At 48.2% G+C, this 26,980-nt stretch overlaps 1 protein-coding gene across 1 annotated transcript; it reads left to right on the top strand.

Annotated features, from left to right (window-relative positions):
- The first annotated feature begins 174 nt into the window (after positions 1–174).
- Positions 175–25,304, top strand: nedd9 (neural precursor cell expressed, developmentally down-regulated 9). The gene is made up of 7 exons (XM_083685280.1): positions 175–375; positions 12,112–12,540; positions 20,662–20,760; positions 20,924–21,076; positions 22,172–23,350; positions 23,804–23,893; positions 24,718–25,304. The coding sequence occupies exons 1-7, from the start codon at positions 364–366 to the stop codon at positions 25,273–25,275; spliced, it is 2,520 nt and encodes an 839-aa protein (XP_083541406.1). The 5' UTR covers positions 175–363; the 3' UTR covers positions 25,276–25,304.
- The last annotated feature ends 1,676 nt before the right edge of the window (positions 25,305–26,980 follow it).

Below are 26,980 nucleotides of genomic sequence, written 5' to 3'. Positions count from 1 at the left end.
CGGGCCATGGCCATTCATTATATTGTATGACGTCAATTTTACCCTGCAAACGGGAGGGAAGGTTTACCAGCAGCGAGTTGACCAATAGGAACTGCATTATGTAAATGAACTGATGTAGTAAGCGCATTCTCGTACAGCGGGTAGTCAGAAGTATATTTCCCAACATCATTGATACAAGACTGGACTGAGCATTACTGAAGGAAACATTCACTTTGTGTTGTCTTTGACATTGACTAAATGTTAATGTCTATTTGACTATAAAGAAAACGTTTCGTTGCAACATTCAGATGTGTTCACTTTGACGCGATAAGCGGATATTCTATACTTTCCTGGAGTCAGAGAGAAGAGGTGTAGGCGCTCAAAATGAAGTACAAAGTAAGTAACCATTATTTATGGGGATGAAGCGCAGTAAATGCAATACGTTTTCCAGAATATCTGATCAGAGAACATGCATAGTGATCATGCGATAATCTGCCAAATAATTTATAAATGTGTATTTATCTCCGCGATCAATTTGCCTTCTGTTTTTGAGAAAAGTTTGAACAACACTAAAGTCTCTGAATGCGATTGAATCGTTCGGCCAACCCAACGTCTCAATTGTTTTTAATATAAGCGTTTTGCCAGAGTAATGAAATGATGAAAAGCCTATTCTTACATGCCTAGAGAGCCTTGCCTTTGGCCGATCGCAGCCTGCCTGTTTACACGGGGAGGATGCGCTGTGCTCGGTCTACTGTTTCGTCTCAAACTCCTATCAACTATCAACAAGAACATAAGTGTTAAACCAATGGCTATATGTTACGTCCCGTTACATTATGTGTGCGTATACATGCTCATTCAAAGTGTGAAGAGGATGGCATTTAAAACAGTCTTTTAAAACACCAATATTTTATGCATGACGCCCGATGCATGACGCCTCCATACGAGGGTCGAGGATTCTTCTGTAACGATTTAAGTACGGGTAATCAAATGACCATTGACAGTGCCACTATTGTGTCTTCGTGGGTAATAAATGATTTGCCTTGACTCGAGTTACTTAGTAGCACTTAAAAGATACATTGGCACATTCATTCTCTGCCTGAGTGACCGTATCCCCTTGCTGCTCATTCGACCGTGGCTGTAGCTTTGTTTAGCCAATATATTTTGTTTACACTCAAGGACTGTCGGACAAACGAGACATTCAGCATAGTTTATTTAACCTGTCTACTCTGGGGAGTGTGAGTCTGTCATGCCTTTGACATATCAATTCTAACTTAGCCTGTCGTGACTTGTGAATCTCACAACGGTCTCCAGAATCTATTCCGAAGTTCACAAACGGCGTTGTTTGCTTATATTAGACAACTGCTGAAATGTCACCGTTCATTTCGATTGGTAGGCCGGCCTAACATTGAATAGATTTCACTGTTCATTGGGACGTGTAGTCAACAGTGAGTGGTAGAGATTGGCAGACGGTGTCAACATCGTCAGCGAAGGCCAAGAAGCTTCAAACTATCTCACCAGGAAACATGACCTGCTATCTACTTGTCGCGCTTTCATTCACCATTACCATACTCTGTAAGGCCTTGGAGCTTAACGGGAAGATTTCCTCCCTACTATGGTGGGAGGTTCGAAGTCCTCTTCCTGAATGGAATGCTTTTGTCTACTTAACACTATCAGCGGGAATGTAGGGCAGTTGGCAAGAGATGGCCGTTAACTTGGAACCATGGTGTTTGTATTGCTGGCGACTGGACTGAAATAAGCACCCATGTGCTTTCCCCCTAAGTGTTATTTCATTCTCTTCCAAGTTTCAGTCTTTATTAGATACATGTGCTTCTTGGGTTCTGAAGAAGGCTGTCATCATACCATATTAGGAAAACAAGAACTCAGCTCTCTCATGCAAAGCTGCTGTGTGTGTGAAGTGTTCTGATGATTCAGTAATATCAAGGGCCAGCCGGGACCATGACTTCAGTGTAAAGTTACTGCATGCTGTAATGCTTGGCCCTGGCTTTGGCTTTCTCACTGTAAACAGCCCCCTTAATCTAGATTAGTTCAGATGCTAGATCACTAATTTGGCTTAATTCCCAATTCTAAACACTCCCTCCAAAAGCCCATATTTGTAGGCGTGAGCTGTGTGTGTGTGTGCGTCAGGAGAAGCTAGGAGTTACCCCTTAACAACTGATACAGAATCAGATATTGTGTCATCCCCATGGTCCCTAATGGGAATGGGTAATCTGATCATAGAATTTAAAACATAGAATCTAGAATTCAGAACTACCTCGATCATTCTTATAGGTTTTCTAATCTGGTAAGAGAACCCCCGGGAAGAAGAGAAAGGGAGGATCCAGATTACACAGAGAGTGTGATGCTGTTTGTGGTGGTGTTGGTTTTGATAGGGCCATAGAGGTCAGGACTACCTGCTCTGTTACCTGACTCCTGGGCTTGAATAGGTCTGCTACGCTGCCATAGGCGTTCTTCCCTCTGACGTAGGCTCTGCTGCTCCGCTCCTCTCCTCTCCCCACTCTGCCACGTTTGTTTGAGAGAGCCCAGCACCACCAGCAAGATCTCAGGGCCCTGCTCTGCGTGCGATAACCTATCTGCATTACGCAACCCAGGAGAAGGGCGGGTGCCAGACAGGGAGGGAGGGAGGGAGGTCAGGCGGCCATGGATCTGACCCCTGGTTACAGTTCACATGCTGCACCTCCCAGAGTTATTATCTGCTCTCTAGCCCCTCCTCCCCGCCCTCCTGACTCAGCCACTTTGATTCGCCACCCCCTTGTCTCCTTAACCCAGTTTAAATCTGTTAAATATTTACAAAGGTGTTTTATGTCCTCTATCAGATCCCAGTGCACTCTTCCTCTTAACAGGGGTGAATTATTCATAGCGTTGTGTTAAGTATTCAATTCCTGCTGGACTGGAGTGGTTATGTTTCCAGACTAGACACTTAAGTGCGGCGGAGGTCGGTGGCGGGCGGGTCACATGTTCTGTGTTGTTGCCACTGCGTGATCGCCAAGGTCATTCTGTCTGGCTGACAGCGGCAGAGGCCTCTGTGACATCAGAGATGTTTTCCAACAGGTGCACAGGTGTGAAGGGGAGGCTTGTCTTCCATAGGTCGTCTGATGCGTGTAATCCCCCTGGACGAGTCTGTACAGACCGAGATCTCCCTTTACTGCCTGAGTGGGCTTCAGGGATTCATAATATGGAAGCAGAGGATAGAGAGAGAGGGGGGGGGGGAGTGAGTGTGTGTGTGTGTGAGAGAGAGAATATGTGTGTTATGGAAAGTGTGTGTGAGTTAGAGAAAGAGAGAGAGAATGAGAGAGAGAGGAATATGTGTGTTATATCAAGTGTGTGTGAGTGAGGGACGGAGAGAAAGACAGACATTGATGTGTGGCCCGTGGCATTTAAGGGTGTTACGACACAACTTTTATTTTCTGGGGCAAGAGGAAAGGAGTCTTCGAGACCCACCCCCCCCCTTTGAAAACACTCTGATATATACACATACACACTGATAGCCTCCCACCCTCTTTTCACTAGTTCTTTCGAGACTTGCGTAACTGGGCAGAAATAGCTTCACAACCACAGTGAAGAGTGATTAGGTGAACCAAAGTTCTAGGTTGTTGTTTTTTTCTGTCTGTCTCTCTCTCTTTTTTATGGGCTCAGGTTCCAGGCAGTGGTCCAAAGAGAGTGAGGCGGAGGAGAGGAGAGCGGGGCAGACATTGTTCTCAGAGCGAGTGATTGAGGAGGGAGGAGAGGAGGGGAGGGGGGCTCTAATACTGAAAAGGGAAAAGAAAATGAAAGAAATAGGAAATGGGGGAGGGGGGCAAACAAAGTTGGGTGTGTATGGGGATGGGGGAGGGGATGGGGATGGGTATGGGGGGTCGAGGAGCTCCCCATGAGAAAAACACTCATGAGGAATGTGCATGGTGAGAGGTTGCTTAGAAGATGTACTTGATTGCTTCAAGGTGCCCCCCTTCCCTCATTGCCTGTTAGGATTTGTCTGGCCAGGGGCACACCAAAGTTCAGAGCCTTCACAGTGTGTGTGTGTGTGTGTGTGTGTGTGTGTGTGTGTGTGTGTGTGTGTGTGTGTGTGTGTGTGTGTGTGTGTGTGTGTGTGTGTGTGTGTGTGTGTGTGTGTGTGTGTGTGTGTGTGTGTGTGTGTGTGTGTGTGTGTGTGTGTGTGTGTGTGTGTGTGTGTGTGTGTGTGTAGGTTGCTGGGGTGGCATTGTGCTGCAAGGGCACTTCTCTACAGGCATTTGTATTCTCCTGGAGAAGAACAGGGTTCATTCATGGAGCAGATTTCAGCCACCATTAAAACCATACACTCCTCGTCTGTATTACAAGGCCTCTCTCACAAATGAACCATACTGTGGGAGCCCAATACCCTTGCAAACACATTGTGAAGCAACCAGGTATGGCACTTGAATAAAGTTTGCATCTCATTTTGAAGCCGCCAATGTTAAGTACCCTCAATTTACGATCCGACAAGTTATTTACTGGCTACTGTACAATGATTCATAACATTCAGAAAACGGATTGTGAGCAATTTGGAAGATTCAGTTTATTTGCATCCCGTGCGTGTGTGTGTGTGTGTGTGAGAGAGCAATGTGCACTCTACAAGGCCCTAACCCTAACCCTAACCCTCACTAGACATATTTGAAGATCCTCTTTCTCTCTTTGCCCCCCCCCCCTCCTCGCCCCCTGCAGCATTTAAGACTCTGAGCGTGAAGAGTACTTTCCCCTACCATGAATGGACAAAGGTCCCCCCCGCTGTGTCCTCACACCGTGGGATGGGTATTACCATTTGAAAACGGCCAGTGGGGAAAAACAGACTGCATTGTGCGCCTGCGGCACCCAAACTGTATCCTCTTTTACGTCAGAAACAATACAAGCAATCATTTCCACGTTTAAACCTTCGGCGGAAATACGTTTTTACCGACACCCGCGCAATCCCACCCCCTCCCGTTCCTTGAGAATGCCAAGCATTTGGCTAGGGGGTCCTTTCCGAGGTAGCAGGCTCCTGACAGCTTGGCTTATCCCTGTGGAGGGCAAGTCCTGATGTCAAACTAGAAGAACCTTGACAGCTGGGAACACGGGGGTCCAGCCAGGGGTCCCCATGCTGTTGCTAAGGCATCATCAGCCTCAGGGCTTCTCTACTCACGTCTTGTATACAAAAAGCCACTGAACCTGTTAGTGTTTGGGAGCTTGTTTGTGTTTGGGAGCGTGGATCTACTATCTCTGTGTAAAGAACGGTGTCAATGTTTTTGCGTGTGCTGTTAGTTTGACTTGCCAAGCCCCAAGTCGTGGATATCTGTTTTGGTGAAGCCACACTTCGCTGAGTAAATACACTCCTTCTTCTCAACGTGGGCTGTATCTGGGTTGAAGATACGATGAGGGAAATTCTATCTTTTTGTGTTCGCGTGGGATTTCTCTGTCAAGTGTGAAATTGGGAAGACAGTCAAGCGAATCTGGAGCTTGTTTGCTATTTCTATGTAAAGCCATGAAATGTGTGCCTGCAGAGATACCACAAACATATCTAACATCTTAGCCAATAGCTTTGAAGGATTAGGTCTCCAAGGGTTACGATGATGCACCCCCCCCCTTCCCTCCTTGGCATAAACACCCAAATCCTCCAAAAAGTACCCCCTTCCCTCCCTCATCAGAGTTGAGCACTGGCATTGAACACAGTAACATTGGTTTTAGTTTACTCTACAAATAGCACAGGCATGACTTGGAATTATGTCAAGGACTCCCTTACGCAATATGATAGGCCTAGCCCTTCCAGACAAGGGGACACATTCGATACACATTTGAAAGAATATATCCAGTATAACTTTCTTAACTTGTTTTCTGTCGTGGGTGTCTTTGCCTATGTTGACTCTCAAGAGGGGCAGGAGGGGATGTGGGGACTGAGATTGCTTGGCTAGGTGGGACCCAGGGGAGGTTGGTGGGGGTAGAAATCGGAGGATGGGCTCATTGTAATGCATGTGTGATACCATTCCTCATTCCGTTCCATGCATTACAATGAGCCCGTCCTCCGATTTCTACCGCCATCAGCCTCTCCTTTTGGGACCCATCCTGGGTAGAACCTTAAGTGTGAGTGAAGCACAGGAACTGCCTCAGGCCAAGGAGGAGTGGAAAGGAAACGGAGGAGAAGCAGGACGGACATTGAGTTATCTTCTTAAATACCAGCACAAATTAACTGTGTGAAGACCTCAGGCTGTGTGAAGACATTGGTCCTAATAGGCAGTCAGACTGTACTCTGTGATTTAGTCAATGGATGTTTCAGATGTTGTTTTACAATACATTCTGCCCTCCCCATGAGGTTCCACCAGGTCTTTAATCTTGACTTTTACTGCCGTTTTGGTCAAAAGTTGGCCTTGAAGTTTTTGGTAATGCAGTAAACTGGGTGAGAGGACATTGGCTGTTTTCTACAATAGCAGATTTTACCTTCGGTGTCTCTGTAATGATCTGACATAAGACTGAAATTGAAGGCAAAATGTCCTGAAAACTCAAAGCTTTGATGCGCAGATGTTTCCTCTTGGTGCTGGCGTAAGTTACATGCCCAAATGTCAAGGTTAAATCTAGGGAGTGGGGTTTGTCCCAGCATGCATTGAGGTTAGACACAACAAGGCATATCATCATATCCTGTTGAAGTTACAGTTGCCAAGCTGTGAGTGTGTTGTGGGCGGTGGGATTTAACTCTCGTAATACTATTGTGTGTGTGTGTGTGTGCGTGCGTGCGCGTGCGTGTGTGTGTGTGTGTCTGTCTGTCTGTCTGTGTGCCTGTGTGTGGGAGTTGAGTGAATCAGAGATGAGTGAAGAGAAGTTGGTGAGATGTCCTGTAGATACTTGGGCTAGACTATACAATATGCCTTTATTTAGTAGAGTCATTCTGGACCACAGTTTAACTATGGTTAACCTGCTTCATATTTCAAGTAGGATGTCTGATTGTTTTGAAAGGTCAACCGGCAGCAACACAATTGACTTCTGCTTGTTGTCTAAACAATATTGGGAAGTAATTGTGATCAAATCTGTCAAAGGCTGCATTATGGATGTCAGGGGAGGCTGGTGGGGAGGCTGGTGGAGGCAGAAATCGGAGGTAACAATGATGACAACCGATTTATGCCTCCACCAGTCTCCCCTGATGGATGCAGTTTGTCTGTGAAGTTAGCATCCGCCTGGACTGTGTTGTTATTCATCTATTAACTAGAGTGGTCACTGCTGCTGCCTGTAACAGTAACTGGACCATAGTACTGATTTACAGGACTACCGTTTACACGTGGTGAGGTGACACAAACACATACCATGTTAGGTTGTCGGTTGTCATACAGGCGGTTATGTACAGTATGTTAGAAATGGAAACATTGAAGTTGTGACGTTGTACTGTGTATCGACACAGTGAGTATTTCAGAAACGGAGCACGTGATGTTTTTCCTAATCTGGGTTTGTAATTATGTGATTACATGCCCATTGGCAGTGTTTAAAAGGAGCTAGTAATCAGGGGGTCATCGGGCTGTAGAATCAACCAAATGAAGAAATTACCATGTACTCGGAGCCCTGAACCACATTCCCATGAGGCCATTTTACCCAGAACCCTTCACACGGCCCATTTATTTGAACTGGCTCTCACCCGCAGCCTACACTCGGAGGAACGGGCCATAAAAGTCATCAGGTCCTCATTATCGTCATTACTATAATTATTTTCTATATTTACCTATGTGAAATGAGGCCAAATGAGTGTGCTGGTTCACCCGTTGGTTAGTTCGTTGCACCACCCCGGGGCACGTGTTGCAGTGGGCTGGCCCTAATTTTCACACCAGCCCCACCGCTTGGGTACCGCATCTGCATTTTATGGGAGCAGCGTGATGTTCTCACAGTTGGAGCATACCAACGTTTTGACGGGGAGAAGCACTGGCACTTGTCTTGTTGGGGCCTGATTAAATCCTGGTCTCTTTAAATGCAAGGCTGCTCCTGTTGCCCTGGGGACACAGATTTGTGCTGTGCTGTGTGGTGCGGTGCGGTTCACTGCTGACTGTGGTGGTGGTGAGGTTGGCTGCTCAAGAGGGGGAATTTTGCCTGTCGTATTTGTGAGCTCATTTACCCTAAAGCCACCTTCATTAGGGTGATGTGTACAGGGGAGCCAGAGCCAAAACCACCCAGCGAGTGCAGAGTGCGCCCTGACTGAGAGCGAAGGTGGGGCCCTTCAGTGGTAGCGTTACGTAAGACGGGATTTTTTATTTCTGGTTGGTCAGCAGCATACATAATGTTTTCCTCCGCAGAATGAGAGAGCTGTTATTTGTGTTTAGGCGAGACACCAGTGAAAAATGCCCTGTTGATCTAGAAGTGTGTGAGTCATGAAACAGTCCTGAGCAGAGTGGGGGTTAAGGGGAATGGGGCTAGACAGCTGGACGTGTGTGTGTGAGTGTGTCGTGTGTGTGTGTGTGTGTGTGTGTGTGTCTGTGTGTGTGTGTCTGTGTGTGTGTGTGTGTGTGCTCCAGGTGTGGGTCTGGATGGCTCAACACTGCAGTATTCCACACTTTCTAATGACTGCTATACCATATGTGCCGGAGAGCCAAGGCTATATATCACTGGCCAGATGTAGTCAAGGACAGAGAGACATGAGAACCATCTCCAACCAGTGTGCATGTGTGCGTGTGTGTGGGCTGTTTTTTTCCTTCTTGTCCTTAGTCATTAACAGGCTACGTGTTCATAGACACACAAACAAGAACTGTTTATCTGTGTGTGTTTGTGTGTGTGTGTGTGTGTGTGTGTGTGTGTGTGTGTGTGTTTGCTTATTACTTAAATCTGTTATCAAACTCCTAGTCTTATCTATCCTTGTTATCTGTGATGATACCACCTGCTAAGCAACGATCACACTGAACCAAGTTTGTTGTAGATACCTGAGGGTCATTATCTCCCAACCTTGGCCACCCAGTATTCTCATGACATGGGGGGGACGTTAGGCTTTAGAGAAGGACCAACCCCCCCCCCCCCCCCACCCCACCCCCACCCCCACCCCCTCGTTACGGTTCGTGAGAGGCGGAGGAATGCCCCTTGCCATGCTACTTAACAGCTCGTTAAAAGATAACTTTCAGGAAGCCCGTTCTCATCTGTGGAATGAAGAGTAATTGTGGGGCCTCCCAGCCTTCCTTCGTGACAAATGACAAACACATGTGTTTACAGGAAGATCAACAGCAGCCCACATAGACACCTTGTTATAACTAACCGATGTTTACGCCCGGGATACTGGATGTTCACACGCGTTCATCGTCAGTCACACCTGCTCCAATTAGAGATCTCTAGTCGCGAGGACCAACTAAAGACAAACAATTAGGAGCTGTTTTCCCCCTTTCGCATTACTTAATATGATATCAAATTATTTTATATCATAGATTTTATATCATGTAGCAGATTATTATTTTACAGTGAGATATTTAATGATTTTGCTGGCTTTTTAAGATAAAAGGTCAATGTCCCCCAACAGTCTCAATATGTAATGGACTATTTAGCATTCAAAACTTAAATTCTATTTTGTATTGATTCTTGTATGGAGTCTTCCCTAATATCTAAAGTACTATTTTGTCGTAATGATTTGGGCTACTTTATCATTGCTATAATGTTTTTTCTTTCCTTTTTTAAGTGTGTGTGAATGTGTGTATTGTTCAGTGTGCGTGACCGTGTATGTTTCACCTGTTCGTTTCTGGGACCTATGTAACCACAGGAAGTGACCGCAACAGTTGACATGTTCGTGTTTGTCACGACATTTGTCACTAACTCTGTTGTCATGCTTCTACAGTCTAGCTACCGCCGTTGCTAACGTCGCCTACTGCTGTTGCTAACGTCGCCTACTGCTGATGACACATACCGTGCATAACGTGCTATTCTTTTAATGTATGTTATCATACCCTGATAAACTGTGGTATAAAGATGTAGTTTAGTCTATTTGAGATACTGTATATTTTCTTGTTCTAGATCTTCTCACTGAATCACTCTTCATATGAGAGATCACTTTAACAAAGGAAATCTTTTGGAAAAAGAGAAGTAGATAAAGTAGCCTTACAGCATTTCTTCATTTAGAAATTTCAGCTGAATCCCTCTTTGCTTCAAACCTGCTAGAGGAGGTTTGCGTCTGTGCGTGTGTGGCTGAGGCTGAGCGGTTGACACTCGGAGAAGCTGAGAGCTGACAGTGCTGAGCAGACAGTGCTGTTTCAGAGGTGTGAGGATTAGTGGTGTGTCTTTCAACAGCGTCTTGTTGGTCTTATCTTCGCTCTTTATAGCTGAGCTGAGCTCTCTCTCTCTCTCTCTTTCTCTTTCTCTTTCTCTCTCTCACTCGCTCTCTCTCTCTCTCTCTGTCTATCTCTCTCTCTTTCTCTACCTCACTCGCCCCTCACTCTCTCTCTCTCTCTCTGCCTCTCTATTTCTCTCGTCTGTCTCTCTGTCTCTCTCTGTCTCTCTCTCTCTCTCTCTCTCTGTTTTTAGTGCTAGGATGAACTGTCTCTTAATTTGTGTTGGCAGCAGATAATAAGGAGAAAAGACGTCACGTTTTATGTTTTGAAATGAGTCCGATGTTTTTTTACACATCAACCAACCCACAGATTCTCCACTTGCTCTCGACGTCACTTTTCCAACATCATAACAGTACTTAGAGCTGTTTTAGAACCAAGGCCTTGAAGAAGAGGCAGAGCTGACGAGAGAGTGACAGTTTGTTGTCACGGCGATGAACCGACCCCCCCCCCCCCTCCTTCATAAATGGATTTGTGTCTATATTTGAACCACACTAGGGGATTAATGAGAGAGTTCATGCTTAAAATAATCACCATTTTCCTTCCTCCTGGAGAGTAGGCCAGCGCTCTGCCAGTTTTGTTTTGTGATCACATTATTGAATTTGCGGCCCCAACAGATCCTTTCCCATTGGCTAGCGGTGACCTCCGGGGTCAAGTTCAAGCGCGTTGTTCGCCTGCAGGCAAGCTGCTGTTGCGGGGGCTGGCAGGGGGGGGGGGGGGGGGGGGGGGGAGGTTAGGGGGTAATTGTAGTGGTGTAATTGTGCGTTGGGTGTTGGTGGCTGTGACAGCTCGCTGAGACAATAGCTAGCAAGGCCAGACGCCCAGAGAGAGATAACGATGTCACTGGCCCAGTCAGGTTCACGTGGGAACCCTGGAAATCAGGCCGGGTGGGAAAAGGCCAACGGGAACGTTCAGGGAACGCTGGGACAGGAGGAGCAGCCGGACAGAAGGCTTCCTGATTCCCACAGAGTCACAGAGAGAGAGTGACAGAGAGAGAGAGGCCACGATAACATCTACTTGAGAGAGCAACAGCGAGAAAAAACAGTGAGAAAGAACGAAAGAGTAAGAGGAGTAGTGAGAATGTGTGATAAAGAGAGAAAGACAGTTAGCTTGAGAAAAAAGCAGAAGGAGGGGGGGGGGACTTCGGTTTTGGAACAAGCGGCTCTATTTAGTCATTTGAATGTGTGTTGTTGATGTGTTTGTATTCACACATTTTCTCTGTAACTCTTTCTTTCACTGCACTGATGTGTCTGATCAAGCGCCAGGTTGCCGTGCTGAGGTAGAAATGTGTCGGCCATGCAAGCTCTGGGAGAGTATGGTATATTTATGTTGTCCGGTATGTACCACGTTCATCAGATGGATGTGTTTACCGAGGCCATTAGGGCTAAGTGCCTCTCTCCTCACGGGCACAATAGAGACATCCCCTGAGGGTTTCCTATCTCCAGTGCTGTGGTTAAGAGCCATTATCCCTCTCTAACCACACACACACACCACTAACCCGTTGGATAGTCATACCCTGGGGCAACGGACTAGGCTTGGGAAATCCTATCAAGTTCAAATCAGTTGAGAGACATCTGGCAAGGGGCGATAGGGTTAATGTAATTTTACATGGTAATTGCCCGTGCATAGAGGAGTTAACTGTGGATCCAGATGAAATAATCGGAGCCTCGCATAGGGACGTCATGTAGTTAAGGTGTTTGAGAACAGCAGTGTGCCTGTTCACTGGTGTACTGCAACGCTGTATGCTAACAGAACTTGTGAATCAGGCTACAGTGAACTGTTGACTCAGACGGGCGAGGCTCAAATGTACTGTATGTTTTTTGCTGACCCTCCATTTGTTCTCTGTCTGTTCTAGAACCTGATGGCCAAAGCGTTGTACGACAACATGCCCGAGTCCCCCGAGGAGCTGGCCTTCCGGAAGGGGGACATCCTGACAGTCATCGAGCAGAACACCGGCGGCCTGGAGGGCTGGTGGCTCTGCTCCCTGCACGGTCGCCAGGGCATCGCCCCCGGCAACCGCCTCAAGCTGCTCATCGGGCCTATGTTCGACGCCCAGTCCCCCGCCTCCCAATCCCCCGGCGCCCAGTCCCCGCCCACGCCCCAGGGCTCAGCCTATCAGCATACGGCTGGTTCCTCGTCGTCCCAGGGGCTGTACCAGGTGCCCCCGTCCCACCAGAGCCCCCAGCAGCAGGGACAGGGCATCTACCAGGTCCCCCCCTCTCAGGACGTCTACCAGGTCCCACCGCAGAGGAACGCCCTGGCTGCAGACAACACACCCAGCAAGGTAAGGGAGAGACGGAGGGAGAGGGGAAGAGAGTGGACAGAGGGGGAGGGAAGGGAAGGGAGAGAGAGACAGAGAGACTATGGGTGTACCTCAATAGTCTAATGTAGCTTCCTTGCCTCCTTACCTTCATCTGCACTGATCTGAAACCAATGCTAAAAGCAATATGGTGGACCACCACGGAGCATTGAACTTTCACCTGCCAAGTTCATTCACATCAGTGTAGATGAAGGAAATGAGACAAGGAAAGGAGGCGACTGTAGACTAATAAGATGTTCCCTCTGACTGGGGCGGATCCTCAGCCTCCAGGCAGGACACAGAGAGCCCAGGGTTGAAAGAAAGGGGATTGGCACAGCCGTAAAACACAAGTGAACACGGGGCATTCAATGTGACGGGGGCATTAAAACCACGGGGCGGTTGTCCTGCGAAGCCTGCCACGACGCTGGCGCTAGATGGAGCGGTCTTCTGAGACTGATTACACACACACACACACAGACACACACACACACACAGACACACACAGACACAGAGGCAGTCACAGACACAGGCCAGAGGGATTGTGGGGGGAGTGTGATGTGAAATGTGGACAGGGTGTACCCTCTGCGCTGGCCTGGCATTCAGTTTAGTTTCACCACAGAACAGGCCAGTGTTTTAATGCAGCCAGAGCCAGGGCTCCTTTTTGGCTTATTTGTGTGTTGGCGAGCTTGTGTGTATGGGAAGCCATAGACAGGGTCGTGAAACAGGGGCAGAACTCATGGAAAAGCAAACAGTGCAGAGCTGTGTTTTAGGGTTTGGTAGAGTCCAGCTGCATGCCTGCTTTTAGGTCGCTCTGGACTCTGAATACTGTACCTACTCCGCCAGGTCACAGATTAGCCCACTGCAAATTACTTCACCAGCCGTGTATATTTATATATATGGCTATTTATGTTCCAGGGAACACCTCAGTCGTGTATTTTTGTGCTGTCACAGGCTGCGTAAAGCATATCAATAAAGACATATATCTCAGGCTGTCATAGAAAACGTGTATTTTTCTGCGGTAAGAGCAAGTTTCCCATCGCTTCGAAAAATAATTATACCGTATGGGAACCTTTGGGAAGGGTGTGTTCAAACGGAGGCATATGAAAGAAATTAGAGAAAGCCTCCTGTTTATCCAAGCACTTAACTGGATATGGCACTCTCTTCCATCCCCTCAGGAGACGGAAAATGATTATAACTTGGTTGCATTTTTCTTATCCCGGGGTATTTTTCGTCAGGAAGGCTTCAGTTGTCTCAGAAATTACCCAAGGTGTGTGTTTGTCGGGTAAATACGGAGCAGGCGCCGCCAGCTTAGGAGACTGTGTGTTATTCACTGCACAGGAACAGTCTGGATATGCACTCATGCACACACACACACACACACACACACACACACACACACACACACACACACACTGCACAGGAAGGGCCTGGATAAGCCAGCCAGTCAGGAGGTACTGAGGGAGGTGGACTGAGACTGGTAGAGACTGGCTCAGAACAGGAGAGCTGTCAATCACAGCAGAGAGAGCCACCTGCGCCCACACCCAGCCCCAGAGTCGAACACACTGAGAAACACACTGAGTTTGGGGAAAATAGGGAGCTAAAATGGCTGCCACAGAATGACTGCATATAGTGCCACGTAAATGCATCATAATGGCCTCAAGATAGGGGTGCCTAGCTTGCCGAGGTTTACAGCACGAACCAGGCGCGGGTGATCAGGTAGAAAAACCCAATGTGTCTGTAATGAATGTGCCTCTTGTGTCTACAGGGCATAATCGCCCTTGTATGGGATTGAATTGCGATTTCTCTCTATGTCTACTCCTCCGATCTGTGTTTAAGTGGTGCAGATTTCAGCTGTGCTCCTGGCCATTAAGGAGAGCAATGGCGACTCTGTGTGCCGTGCCAGGCCCAGTCCAGACAGAGCCCTGTTGTTTTCCACTGGGCTCTGACTCAGGACTCTGCCAGGAGGCACAGCGCTGGTCCGTATGAAGCAAGATGCCAGACGGGCCAGCCCTGTTGTTGACGGGTTCTGTAGAATGTAGAAGGTAGAGAACGTGCTGTTCAGGTTGGTGTGTGTGGTGGGCGTTGGGGTGGGGTAAGATGGGGCGGGGTGTGTTTTGTTGCCTGATAGAGGTTGGTAGAGAGAGAGGGATTTCCTGTTGCCAAGCAAACACACACATACATACACACACACACACACACACACACACACGCTTCCTAGGAATCAAATGATTATGGGCACAGACGCAGCCCTCCTGCATTGATAATCCCTTCTCATATTCCACCAAATCCACCAAATCAACATGTCATCCCCCTACTGTGAAAGGACCCAGCAGGGCCTCCTGTGTGTGTGTGTGTGTGTGTGTGTGTGTGTGTGTGTGTGTGTGTGTGTGTGTGTGTGTGTGTGTGTGTGTGTGTGTGTGTGCGTGTGCGTGCGAGTGCGAGTGCGTGTGCGTGTACAAACGTGCGTACCCAACAGTATGTGTACTCATGTTTGCATGCCAACCCCGTGCAAATCCAGATTGGCGACCGGTTATTTTTCTATTCATGTGGCGTAGGGCTTTGGTATATAAAGGCACACTGAGGTTTGGCCGCTGTCTCTCTCTTTCTTTCTTTCTTTCTCTCTTTCTCTCTCTTTCTCTTTCGCTCTCTCTCTATCTCTCTCTACTGGATTTGATGCTGCAAGCCCTGTCCTTGTGTGACCCTCCAGAGAGGGTGAGCTAAAGCTCCCCACAGCTGCCCCATTCAAGGCCTCAAAGCTGGCCCGGGGACGGACCCATCCCTGGAGCTCTCTGCCACACAAAGAGCCTCTCACACGAAGGCCAGGATTCGCCTTGCAGTGTCGTTGTCACTCTGGTGTTAGACAGCCGTTCATCATCTGTCCGTCAGCGCCACAGATTTTCTTCTTCTTTTTTTTTTTTTTACTTTTCTTTTTTTTAGAACAGCTCTGAAAGGTGCGTCTGTTCCTCCCTGTTCCTTTTTTCTTTCTCCCTACTACTTCCTGCTTTCTTCTGTAATTCCCCCCTCTCTGAGTCAGGCAGTGAGGTCACAGAGCTCAAAGACTGGAGCCGGGGTCGAAGTTCAAAGGCCCCCGCCAAAGGCGTCTTATCTACTCCTACCAGGCTGCATTCTCTTCCTCACATCCTGCCTCACAGGGAACGGCTCGCTCCATTTATGGGCACACTTCCTTCTTTCCGTCATACCCATACAGATCCTATCCTTCGTGTCCTGGTTTGTCCAGTACCAGAAGAATCACAGGGGAGGACTCATAAACTCCCACAACTCCGGGAAGTGCACTGGAGACTGCGTCGGCAGTTGGGGGGGAGCGTCTATCTACCTTGATAAGATTCTTCTGTCAAAGTAACCAGGTTAACGTTAATGAATGTCTTGTTTGTGAGGCTGGCGAGACATATTTTGTCCCTCTAATCACGTCTGGAATGGCCCCAGTAGTAGATAAGTGAATTATTTACTTCCTGGAGCTGGTCCACCTCTCCTTTAGACACTCCATTGTCGCCGTGGTGACGAATCACTGGCCTGCGAGATTTGAACCCAGGGGCAAGGACATAAATCCCATTGTATCGAAAAAGCCTTTGGCTCGGCGGTCCGCATAGCGAGAGAGGAAAGTTCAGAGCTGTCTGCGAAGGAGTAAGAAAAAGGAGGGAAGGAGGGAAAGAGGGGAGGGGGGGCAGGAAATGCTTGGCTGAAAGGTACCTTCCATTTTCCCCTGTTTAAATCTATGCTGGCAAGGGTCGCTCATTATTCATCTCCCCTCTTCCCCCCCCGTTCACTTTCTCTCGAGTCAGAAGGCCGTCTTGTGATAATTGTATTCCTGGAAAGTAAACAGAAAATGGCGGCGCCATCATTAAGTCTACCTCTGGTAGGATAATCACATTAAAAACCTGGCTTTGTCTTGGGATTAAGAGCTTCTCTTTGATCAGAGATGATCCTTATTAAGGTTGGAAGTCGGTGCGTTCTCCTTTAACGTTCTCCTCGTTCCACCCCGCAGTCCAAAATGTCTGTTTGGATGCGATGCAACGGTCGCTGGTTTGGCTCACGGCGCGGCGCGGCGCGGAGACGGCGGCGGCCTCGCAGGACTCGCCACTTAATTACCTGCATTAATTAGTTTGCCGCGTTAGTAGGCCACCACCGTTTCCGAGCCGCGGCGCGGAACATTAGCAGGCAGCCGAGGTGACCCCCATTGAAACAGGCAAGCAAAATAAACCCATAACACTGTTAAGCCACCCAACTGTGATTCAGCACACACCGGGTGGCCTGTTGAAACAGAGAAGACAGGCTGTTATAGAACAACAACCCCTACCCTGTCTTTTTTGATTGGCGGCCATGCAAATAACACCACACAGTCGTCAGGAGTTATTAGTCATCTTGTGAATAATGCATATTGGGGTGTAATGGACGCGGGTTGGATTTCGTTCTGACTGAATATCCTTGAATGTCTCACTGTGTGAGTTCTGCCCACCCTCCTCAGTCCCTGAAAGCTGAAACAACAGCATTGTGTTGACGTAGACTAACGGGTAAATGGGGGATGTGTGTGTGTGTGTGTGTGTGTGTGTGTGTGTGTGTGTGTGTGTAGGGGGGGCTGTAATGAGAGAAGGGTGGCTGTACCAGCAGCACAGAGCGGTAGATAAGAGGACAGTGGTGATGGAAGTACAAGAGGGGAGAGATAGTGGTGATTGGAGGGATGGATGGATGGATGGATAGATAGGTGGATGAGTGTGGGTGGGTGGATGAACTCCGGATAAAGAGAGGTTAGTTGCTGGCAACGCCATTGACACCATTTCTGTGACCTGGCCATGGCAGAAAGGCTTGATGGGGTTGTTGACAAGTGTCATCAAGTCATCAGTGTGAGAAAAGGACCATGTTACATGTGTGTGTGAGCAATGAAAAGGTGTCAGATGATAACATCCTGGTGGGCCTTTCTGCACCTACACAGCTACTTACTGCCTGTATACACATAGACACACACACACACACACACACACACACACACAAACACCTAGCCACATACACACCTACACACACATATACACACAAACCCGCACACACACACACCTACACGTGTAGCCACACACACACACACACACAGATCTACACGCCTAGCCACACGTACACACACGTAAGTAACACTCACTTAAGCTTTCAGAGCTGAAGCACAGACATTACACATGGTCATCAAGTCATAATGAGCAGCTGACATTCTAAATCCACCGCAAATATTATGCATGTAGTCGGCAATATGACACAATGATTACTCCTGAAATAATCGGCCAAAAAAAACCTAAAAAACCTGCTCAAACTAGAATCTGTCAGGATTATGTGTCAACGTAGAATTCTGAAAAGGAGCCATGAGTCACTCACTCACTTGAACTCACTATGACTCTGCAGTAGCGTTATTCCAAACAATGAGCCACCTTAAGGCCCCCGCAGGGCTCCAGTTTGAACCTGATCCCTCCCCAAGTAGTCTCCCACAGCCCAGTGACTCCTCCATGATGGAATCCTAGCAGCCTGTCACCTGAGTGTGAACCAGTGTTTACCCAGTCCCCCTGGCCCTTGATGATGTCACCACGGCCTCTCTGATGCCGATACCGCCGCCGCCGGCCTCCACCTCCGTAAAAAAAAAGAGCGGCGCTTCAACAGCCTTGTCAATATTGACCCTGCGGCCATTAGGGAGCGCCAAGTGGCCCCCGCCTCAGAGCCTGCTGGGTAAACACAGGGTGTAGATGGGAAATAAATGAGCTGTGTGTCTCTGGCAGCGTCTAAGAGGAGCCAGTGACGAGGACGGGTGGAACACAGAGGAATGGCCATGTACCTGTCGATTGGCACTGTGGCTTTCACAAGTACGGGCAGCCATCTTTGTGGCTAGCCATGGCACTGCACTGTCTCTTTACTCCAAACAGAGATCTCCTCTGTCTGGGTCGACTCTACTCTATGCTGTACTTTCCCACGCAGTCTCAAGCCATGGGGACTGCAGTCTGCAGAGAGCAGGGAGCTTTCACTCCAGATCTCACCTTTGTTGTTGTGTAAAGGGTAGCTTGTGTGTCTAGTTACGTGCCCAGGGAGATTGACCCAAACCAGGGGTGTGTGCGTGCGTGCGTGTGTGTGTGTGTGTCTGTGTGTGTGTTTGTGTGTGTGTCTGTGTGTCTGTGTGTGTCTGTGTGTGTCTGTGTGTGTGTGTGTGTGTGTGTTTGTCTGTCTGTGTGTGTGTGTGTGTGTGTGAGGAATAGAATGTCGAATGCAACTAGCTGAGCTATTTGTTCCCCTGCCAGTCTCAATGGCCATGGTTTATATCCGAGCTGGGTTTGACGCATACGAACCTGAAGTGAATGACAAGGCTCTGACCCTATAGGCCCTGTGGGATGATGTATAGACGGACAGGAATGCCAACAATGAACACCTTAAATCACGGAGGGAATGTTCCCAATCGCGCTTATGAGAACCATATGGTCTGCTGATGTTCTTCAACAGGCTCACTCACAGTTGAATGGCATTCCTCTGCAGGCATACTCTCAGTTTTTCCTTTCTCCGGGTTCTCTCTACCTCTCTTTCTGTGTCTTTTATGTATGTCTCTCTCCTGTTTCAAACCCTCTCTCCTCCTCTTCTATTTTTCTATCTCCCCCTTTTCAAACTCTCCCAGTTTCTCTGGTCCTAGTTCTGTCCTAATTCTCTCTCTCTCTCTCTCTCGACATTAATCTAATTTCAGGTTGGAAGCGGTCTTATGCTAGCATTATGGCTCCTATCATTCTGCTGATTGAATGAGAGGTGGTATTAGGATGGCCATGCAGGGACTTAAAGGAGGGGAGGTTAGGACTCTCAGGCGAAGCCTCTACCTCCCTGGAGTCTCTCTGCCTCAGAGCAGGACGACGCCATACGTATGGTTCCTATTTTCCAGCCCTGTCAATGAACCCTGCTTGTTCCAGTGTGGTGATGGCAGTGTGGTGTGTGTGTGTGTGTGTGTGTGTTTGGTTGTGTGTATTGGGGTGGGTGGGGGGGGGGGGGGGGGCATTCTTGGAATTCTTCTGTCTGTCTGACGCAGTGAGGTGGTCTGGAGCTCAGCGTTACGGGATAGAAGGGGTAAGGAGGGGTGACACCGGGAGGAAGAATGGGAGCAGGAGAGATCTCGAGGGGCTGATAAAACACTAACAGGAAAGAATGGAGGAGGAGGGATGGAACTCAAACAAACAGAGAAACATAGTTTACAGTGAGGAGGATAAACCAGAGAGGATGATGGAAAGGAGGGAGGAGAAGCTGTTATTTTGTGTTTGTCGTCCTCTGCTTTTTTTCTCTCTCTCTCTCTCTCTCTCTGCTTCTAAGCCAGAGTGACACCCATGTTTTTTGGGCCTCACTGGCACCCTTTCAGCATCACACCTCATGACAGCTCAGTCATGGTTCTACGGGACATGTCTGCCCCCCCCCCCCCCGCCCCTGCCCCTCCCCCTCCCCCCCCTGCCCCTGCTACTGAGGCTTGGCTCCCCACTTCTCTGTACTAATGGAGGCTGGTGGAAGGTACACATCGGAGGCCAGGCTCATTGTAATGCATGGAACGGAATGAGGAACGGTAACAAACACATACGTTTGATACCATTCCTTAATTCCGCTCCACGCGTTACAATGAACCCGTCCTCCGATGTCAACCTCCCACCGGCCTCCCACCGGCTCTCTGTCCCCGTCCCCCACGTCACCCCTCACCGGGCATCTGTTTATCACGCGGTTTTGAAGGGCGCTTCGCAAATAGGCAGAGACGTGCGCAGGGAGGATGCAGGGCTCGGCTCTGTTGTCAGGAGTGATTTGGCTGAGATGTAATTACCGCCACCGGGGTTACATGAGGACGAGGAGTGGGAAACAGAACAAGCTGTGGAAGTCATGAGACAGAGCGAGCGAGCGAGAGAGCGAGCTAGACACGTCGAGACTCACAGCGACTGAGACAGTCGACATAACAACTCTGAAGGACATAATGGGTGAAATGTTTATGACGCTGTCATGGGCCAGCTGCCAGCTGCTCTCTTAGACAGACAGGAGACTTAACTGTTTGTCTTCTCTCTCTCTCTCTCTCTCTCCCCCCCCCCCCCCCCCTCCTCCCCTTATGTGACACAGGTGGTGACCCCAACACGAGTGGGACAGTCCTACGCCTACAGCCCAGGCCAGCACAACCAACAGGACCTCTATGACGTCCCCCCTATCAGATCACAGGGGGTGGGTCTCTCACTCTTTCTACACACACTCCATATACTTATCCTTATTTAGTACTTAGTACACATGTAGTGTTTAAAAGGCTAGCTTTACATTCAACTCTACCACACACTACGGTAAATCCTCCATTTTAATCCATGTTCCCATTGGTTTTTCTTTTCTCCAGGTTTATGACATTCCCCCAGTAAAACAGATGGGATCGCCCTACTCAGGACAACATGGGAATGCCCACTCCCAAGGAGTCTACGACATCCCCCCATCCATACAGATGGACCCTAGGACACAAGGGGTTTACGATATCCCCCCCTCTACGCAAGGGGTAGGAGAACACTTTTAACAACACCAAACACACACACCCACACACACACAGAGAGAGCATCATGTGTTTGATACCTTTCCTCATTCCATTCCATGCATTACAATGAGCCCGTCCTCCGATTTCTACCTCCACCAGCCTCCCCTGGAGAGCATATCCTCTAGCCTGGTCGCAATTTATCTTATTCTAATTATGTCATATTAAGGAAGTGGTATCCGTTTATGCCCGGAAAATGTTACTATGTGTTTATTGATGCAGTCCTTGTATCCGTCTTAATTGCCTGTAATAAATGAATGAATATGTCAAATTATCATATTCATGACATTTTCGCGGTCTCTCTAAATGAAAGCCTTGCCTGCCAATAGTGTTCGAGCGAAACTCGCTGAGGACGGTTCTCTCCCTGTGAACTCTCCAGCAGGCAAAGTCAAGGACTGAAATGATTGCTTCTTACATTTCACCAGAGGTTCCAGACCCCGCCGGGCTCAGAGCCATCAGTTTGTTTGTAATAACGTGAAATATGTGGGAACCTGTTATTTGTGTCGTTCCTAATTACAGTTCGGGCAGGCCTGTATTGCAGTAAGGAGTGGATTTCAAGGCTGACTGAAGTCACTTACAGCCCACCATTTTTTATTTATCCAGCTCTGCTTTCATGCTGTGTGCCATGTACGTCAGAATACATATTCCACACTGTCAAGTCAATGTCCTTTTTAAGAGGTGGATGCCTACGCTTGCCATTTTCACTCTGATACTGTGCTGCATTTAAGGGAAAGAACAGGATGTAGAACTTTGAGGTTAGCAAATATAGTATCAGCAGCAACCGACTGCAATCTCAGTTCCTCAATCTCAAACTGAAATGATGTGGCATAAAGGGCCAGTTCATTATACTGTAGCATTGGTATCAATGTGTATAATGCACTATAATGCACTATGATGCATTATAATGCCCTATGATGCACTATAATGCCGTATGATGCACTATGATGCACTATAATGCCGTATGATGCACTATGATGCCCTATGATGCACTATAATGCCCTATGATGCACTATAATACACTATGATGCACTACTAAACCTAATGCTTCCTCCCCCCCCCCAGGTGTACTCTGTGCCCCCCTGCAGAAGCAGCCCCGCCATCCAGGAGGGCAACTACGACTTCCCCCAGCCTCTCAAACACAAACAGGAGGGGATCTACGACGTGCCCCCGCCCGCCCTCACCAAACCCTCCAAGTGCACCCAGTCCAACTACGACTTCCCCCCCAGCTCCGAGCCTGCCCCCCACCACCGCTCCCCCGCCGCCGCCAACGACAACGAGGGTGTCTACGACGTGCCGCCCCCCGTCCAACACTCCGGGGCGGGGCCTCCGAGGGACCTGTACGACTTCCCCCGCGGGATGCAGCCCCCCCAGCACAGATCCACCCCCTCCTCGGAGAGAGACCGGGGGAAGGGTGTGTACGACATCCCTCCAGCAGTGGGGGACGTGACGGACGGGGTGAACCGCCTGTCCTTCTCCAGCACGGGCAGCACGCGCAGCAGCATGTCCACCTCCTCCTCCACCACAGGCTCCAGCGCTGAGGGCCGGCTGGCCCTGGACCTGGACGCCGCCGTGCAGAGGCTGTGCCGCCTGCAGCAGGCCGTGGAGGCCTCGGTGGGGGCCCTGCAGAGCCTGACCCTCTCCCCACACTGGAGGACTTACCCCTTCATGGAGCGCCACACCAACGAGGTCCGCACCGTGCTGGACAGGGTGCGGGCAGCCCTGGGAGACTTCCTGGTGTTCGGGAGGGGGACGGCGGCCAACGCCACGGCCCTGTCGGACCCCAGCCTGCACAGTAAGCTGAGGAGGCAGCTGGGGAGGCTGGAGGACTCCCAGCAGATCCTCCTTGCGACCTACCAGGCCCTGGAGAACTGTGGCTGGGCCCTCAACGCCCTGGCTTCTCCCGTCTCCGGCGCCAAGCACCAGATCAAGAGTGACGACCTGGACCGCTTTGTTATGGTCTCCAGGACCGTGCCCGACGACGCCAAGCAGCTAGCCTCCACGGTGGGCGGTAACGCTGAGATGCTCTTCAGGCGGGCGGCCATGGACGGGTCCTACCCCAGGGGGGGCACGCCAGAGGAGGGTATTATCCACCCGCTGACCTCCCCCCCCTCAGACAATGACAACTATGGGGGCCAGACCAAGCCCTTCCCTGTGCCCTCTGGCCAAGACAAAAGCAACATGAACAACAGTGAGAAGTGTGTGAAAAGCTGGATGGAGGACTATGACTACGTCCATCTGCAGGTATGTGTGCGTGTGCGTGTGTGCGTGCGTGTGTGTGTGTGTCTGTGTGTGTGTAGCCCTGACCCGCCAAACTGGTCCCATCTGTTCATCAAAGAAGACATAGATTAGACAGGGATTGTTATCACTCACATACTGTACAGTAGAAGGGTTTTATTCAGCACCGATATTCTGAATGGTGCACCTGTTTTGCTCAGTTGGTAGAACATATATACAAAAAATGTCACTGTACTGTAAGTCGATTTGGATAGAAGAGTCTGCTAATCAGCTTTACAGACCACTGGCTGAGAGGGTGTACATGTTTAATCTTCAGATGAGTTACAGGAATAGAAACAGGTTTAAAGGTTCAATAAGGGTGTGTGTAGTCATTCAAATGACAGTGTCACCTCATTTGTGCTCTTAGAATCCACTGCTTTAGTGTTGTATTCCTCACATAGACCCCTTCTCTCTCCACAGGGAAAAGAGGACTTTGAGCGACAGCAGAAGGAGCTTCTGGACAAGGAGGACATCATTAAGCAGAGCAAGGTGCAGCTGGGTCAGGAACAGGTAAGGGTTCTTGTTATTATTATTATTATTATTATTATTATTATTATTATTATTGTTCTCTCACTTCTCTCAGTCAGTCCTTGTCACAAACATTTGGTGATTAAGGAACCGAAGTACAGTACCAAGCCCTTGTGAGGAGTATAGATTTTTACATCTTTTTTTGTGGCTTGCATTAGCTTACATCCGTTTTTTCACAGTAGAATCAATGTAGCCCAGTTTTAACCGATCTTTACATTTGTCAAACACACAAACACAGACACACGCACACACACGCACGCACACACACACACACACACACACACACACACACACACACACACACATGCACTCTCTCTCTCTCTCTCTCACACACACACATAAACACACACACATATACACACACACACACACACACACACACACACACACACAAAGTTACTTTTAGAGTTGAGAGTCCACAGTGCTTAGAATAGAACCGAGCCAGGGGAGGTGAGCATCTGCCCCACTATGACAGAGTAACCCACCAGGCAGATGGCACCTCGGGCCCACACACACAGAATAAAGGAATCAGGAGATAAACTGTTTCGCTCAATCCCCTACCAATTATGCTTATCTCTCTATGGAAGAAAAAAAAATGAGATCCCCATGTGGCTTGTACAGATATGATAGAATTTAAATTGCATATTTCGTCATGTGTAATGTGTATCAGACATGTTTCCCTCTCTCTCTACAGTCCCATACAGCTTCACTTAATCCGTTCAAATATTGTACATTTCACAGAAGTCTTAATGTAGACATGACATGTATTAATTAATCAATTTATTTTTCTCTTTCAACTTCCACAGATAAACCAGTTCAAGCAGTTGGAGCAGGAGGTGATCAAACCCGTGGAGAATGACATCACGCAGTGGATCTCCCACCAGCACTCTGCCACCTCCTCCTCCCCCTCAGACTCCTCCTCCTCTCCCTCCAACTCGCTGGGAGGCGGGGCCCAGTTGTGTGGGCGGGACCGTCAGCTGCTGGGCTTCTACTCGGAGCAGTGCCAGCAGCACTTTGTCACGCTGCTGAACGCCGTGGACGCTTTCTTCGGCTGCGTGGGCGCCGGACAGCCTCCCCGCATCTTCGTGGCGCACAGCAAGTTTGTCATCCTCAGCGCCCACAAACTGGTCTTCATCGGGGACACCCTGTCCAGGCAGGCGGCCACGCCCGAGGTGGCCAACAGGGTCATGAACTCCAGCAACGTGCTGTGCGACCTGTTGAAGACTGTGGTGGGCGCCACCAAGACGGCCGCCCTGCACTACCCCAACACAGCCGCTGTACAAGAGATGGTGGACAGGGTCACCGATCTGTCACACCACTCACAGCAGTTCAAAGAACAGCTGCTGCAGATGGCTGCTTTGTGATGATATTCACTCCCGTTTCACCAGAGACACCTGTGTGTGTATATATATATATATATATATATATATATATATATATATACTATATCTATCTATCTATCTATATATATGTACATATATATGTGTGTGTGTGTATGTATATGTGTATGTATATATATATATATATAGATAGATAGATAGATAGATAGATATTGCTCATTGTTAATCTTAAAAGAGTTCTTTTTTGGCTGTTGTAAATAGTATCGTTTTCTCTGTTCTGTAAATATTTTTGCTCTATTTTTTGTTCTAGATCGTTTTCTATAATAATGATATGAATATATAGACACTGTATATCCGTGGCTTTTTAGGGTAACCTGGACATATTTTTCGTAACATTCCTGTTTCATATAAAGCACCTTATGATGAGATGACCTTTGTTTCATTGTCACCTGTAGATTGTTGACGCACCCTACTGCTGGAAATGACAGCAGTTATTTGTGTAAAATCGTTTGATGTCACACTCTTTTCTTAAGGGGGTAGGGCTCTCAGCAGACAAAGTAAAGGACTGTTCTTACCCATATAACTGTGTCTTTTTATAAAGTTTGTTATCTGCTGGCTAGAAGACTGGGCGCCACTTTGTTTACAGTGCTCATGACCTTGGCTCCCTAATGCTCACCTATGCTTTGTTTTACACACACACACAGACACACATACAGAGAGACAGACACATACACAATACATCCCCAACAGGTGGACACACAAAATCCAGGTCCATTTGCATGGATATTATTGAGCAGTAACTGGTATTCAACTCTCACATTCAAAGGGGCTGGGTGTGGTTGGGATAAAAGGATACTATTGTAGTCTGAGGGTGGAACTGCTCAATGTGTTCACATGCAAAAACACCAGTCAGGCTTGACCGTGAATGAGGGCAACATCTAGATAGACAGACAGACAGACAAACAGACAGACAGACAGACAGACAGACAGACCAATCAATCGATTATTTTAGAGTCACTCCACAATAATGCAGTGATTGAACAATACACAAATACAGATTTAAAAATCACAACGTGGACCACTCAGAAAGAGTTTTAATCTACGATCTAAGAGACAGTTGTGGTATGTTGAACATGTGGATGTAGTTAATGTAAATCATCCCCCCCCCACCACCACCACCACCACCACCACCCCTTTCTCTTATCTTCTTGGATCCTCACATGATATTCCGTTGCGTGTCATATTTAATGAAGCTTTCTCATACCATTTTTAGCCCTCGTAGGGGGCGATGAAAGACAGGGCTAAATGGATTGCATGGTAAGCAAGGCAGGGCCAGTGGAAAGGTGCCCATGCCAAATGACCATTCTTAGTGGTTGCTAGTGGAACATCCTTTATGACATGGTGAGCAGGAGGGAGGACATAGGGAGACGGAACATTGTATGTTCTGATCCAGAAGCTAATCTGGGAACCATCTCAAGCATTTTCCCTTTCAGCTAGATTCTAGAACGTGACATAACATTTGACTATAGTGTATGTGTGGCATTTACTGATAAATGATCGATGTATTCTATTATATTCTTTAGTTTTTATTTAAGTTTAAATTATTTGCACAAAAAAGACAGCTGAAAGACAAACGGTTAACAGAGAAGGTTTAATAAGTGTGCACGTGAGGTGAAAAACCCACAGGGGTTTAGAAGAGAACATCACCATTAAGCTAAACCATGTTGAA

The sequence above is a fragment of the Argentina silus genome, assembly GCF_951799395.1.
Source record: "Argentina silus genome assembly, chromosome: 14".
NCBI lineage: Eukaryota > Metazoa > Chordata > Actinopteri > Argentiniformes > Argentinidae > Argentina > Argentina silus.
The sequence above is the reverse complement of the archived record's forward strand: the minus strand, read 5'-3'. Positions and strand labels throughout refer to the sequence as shown.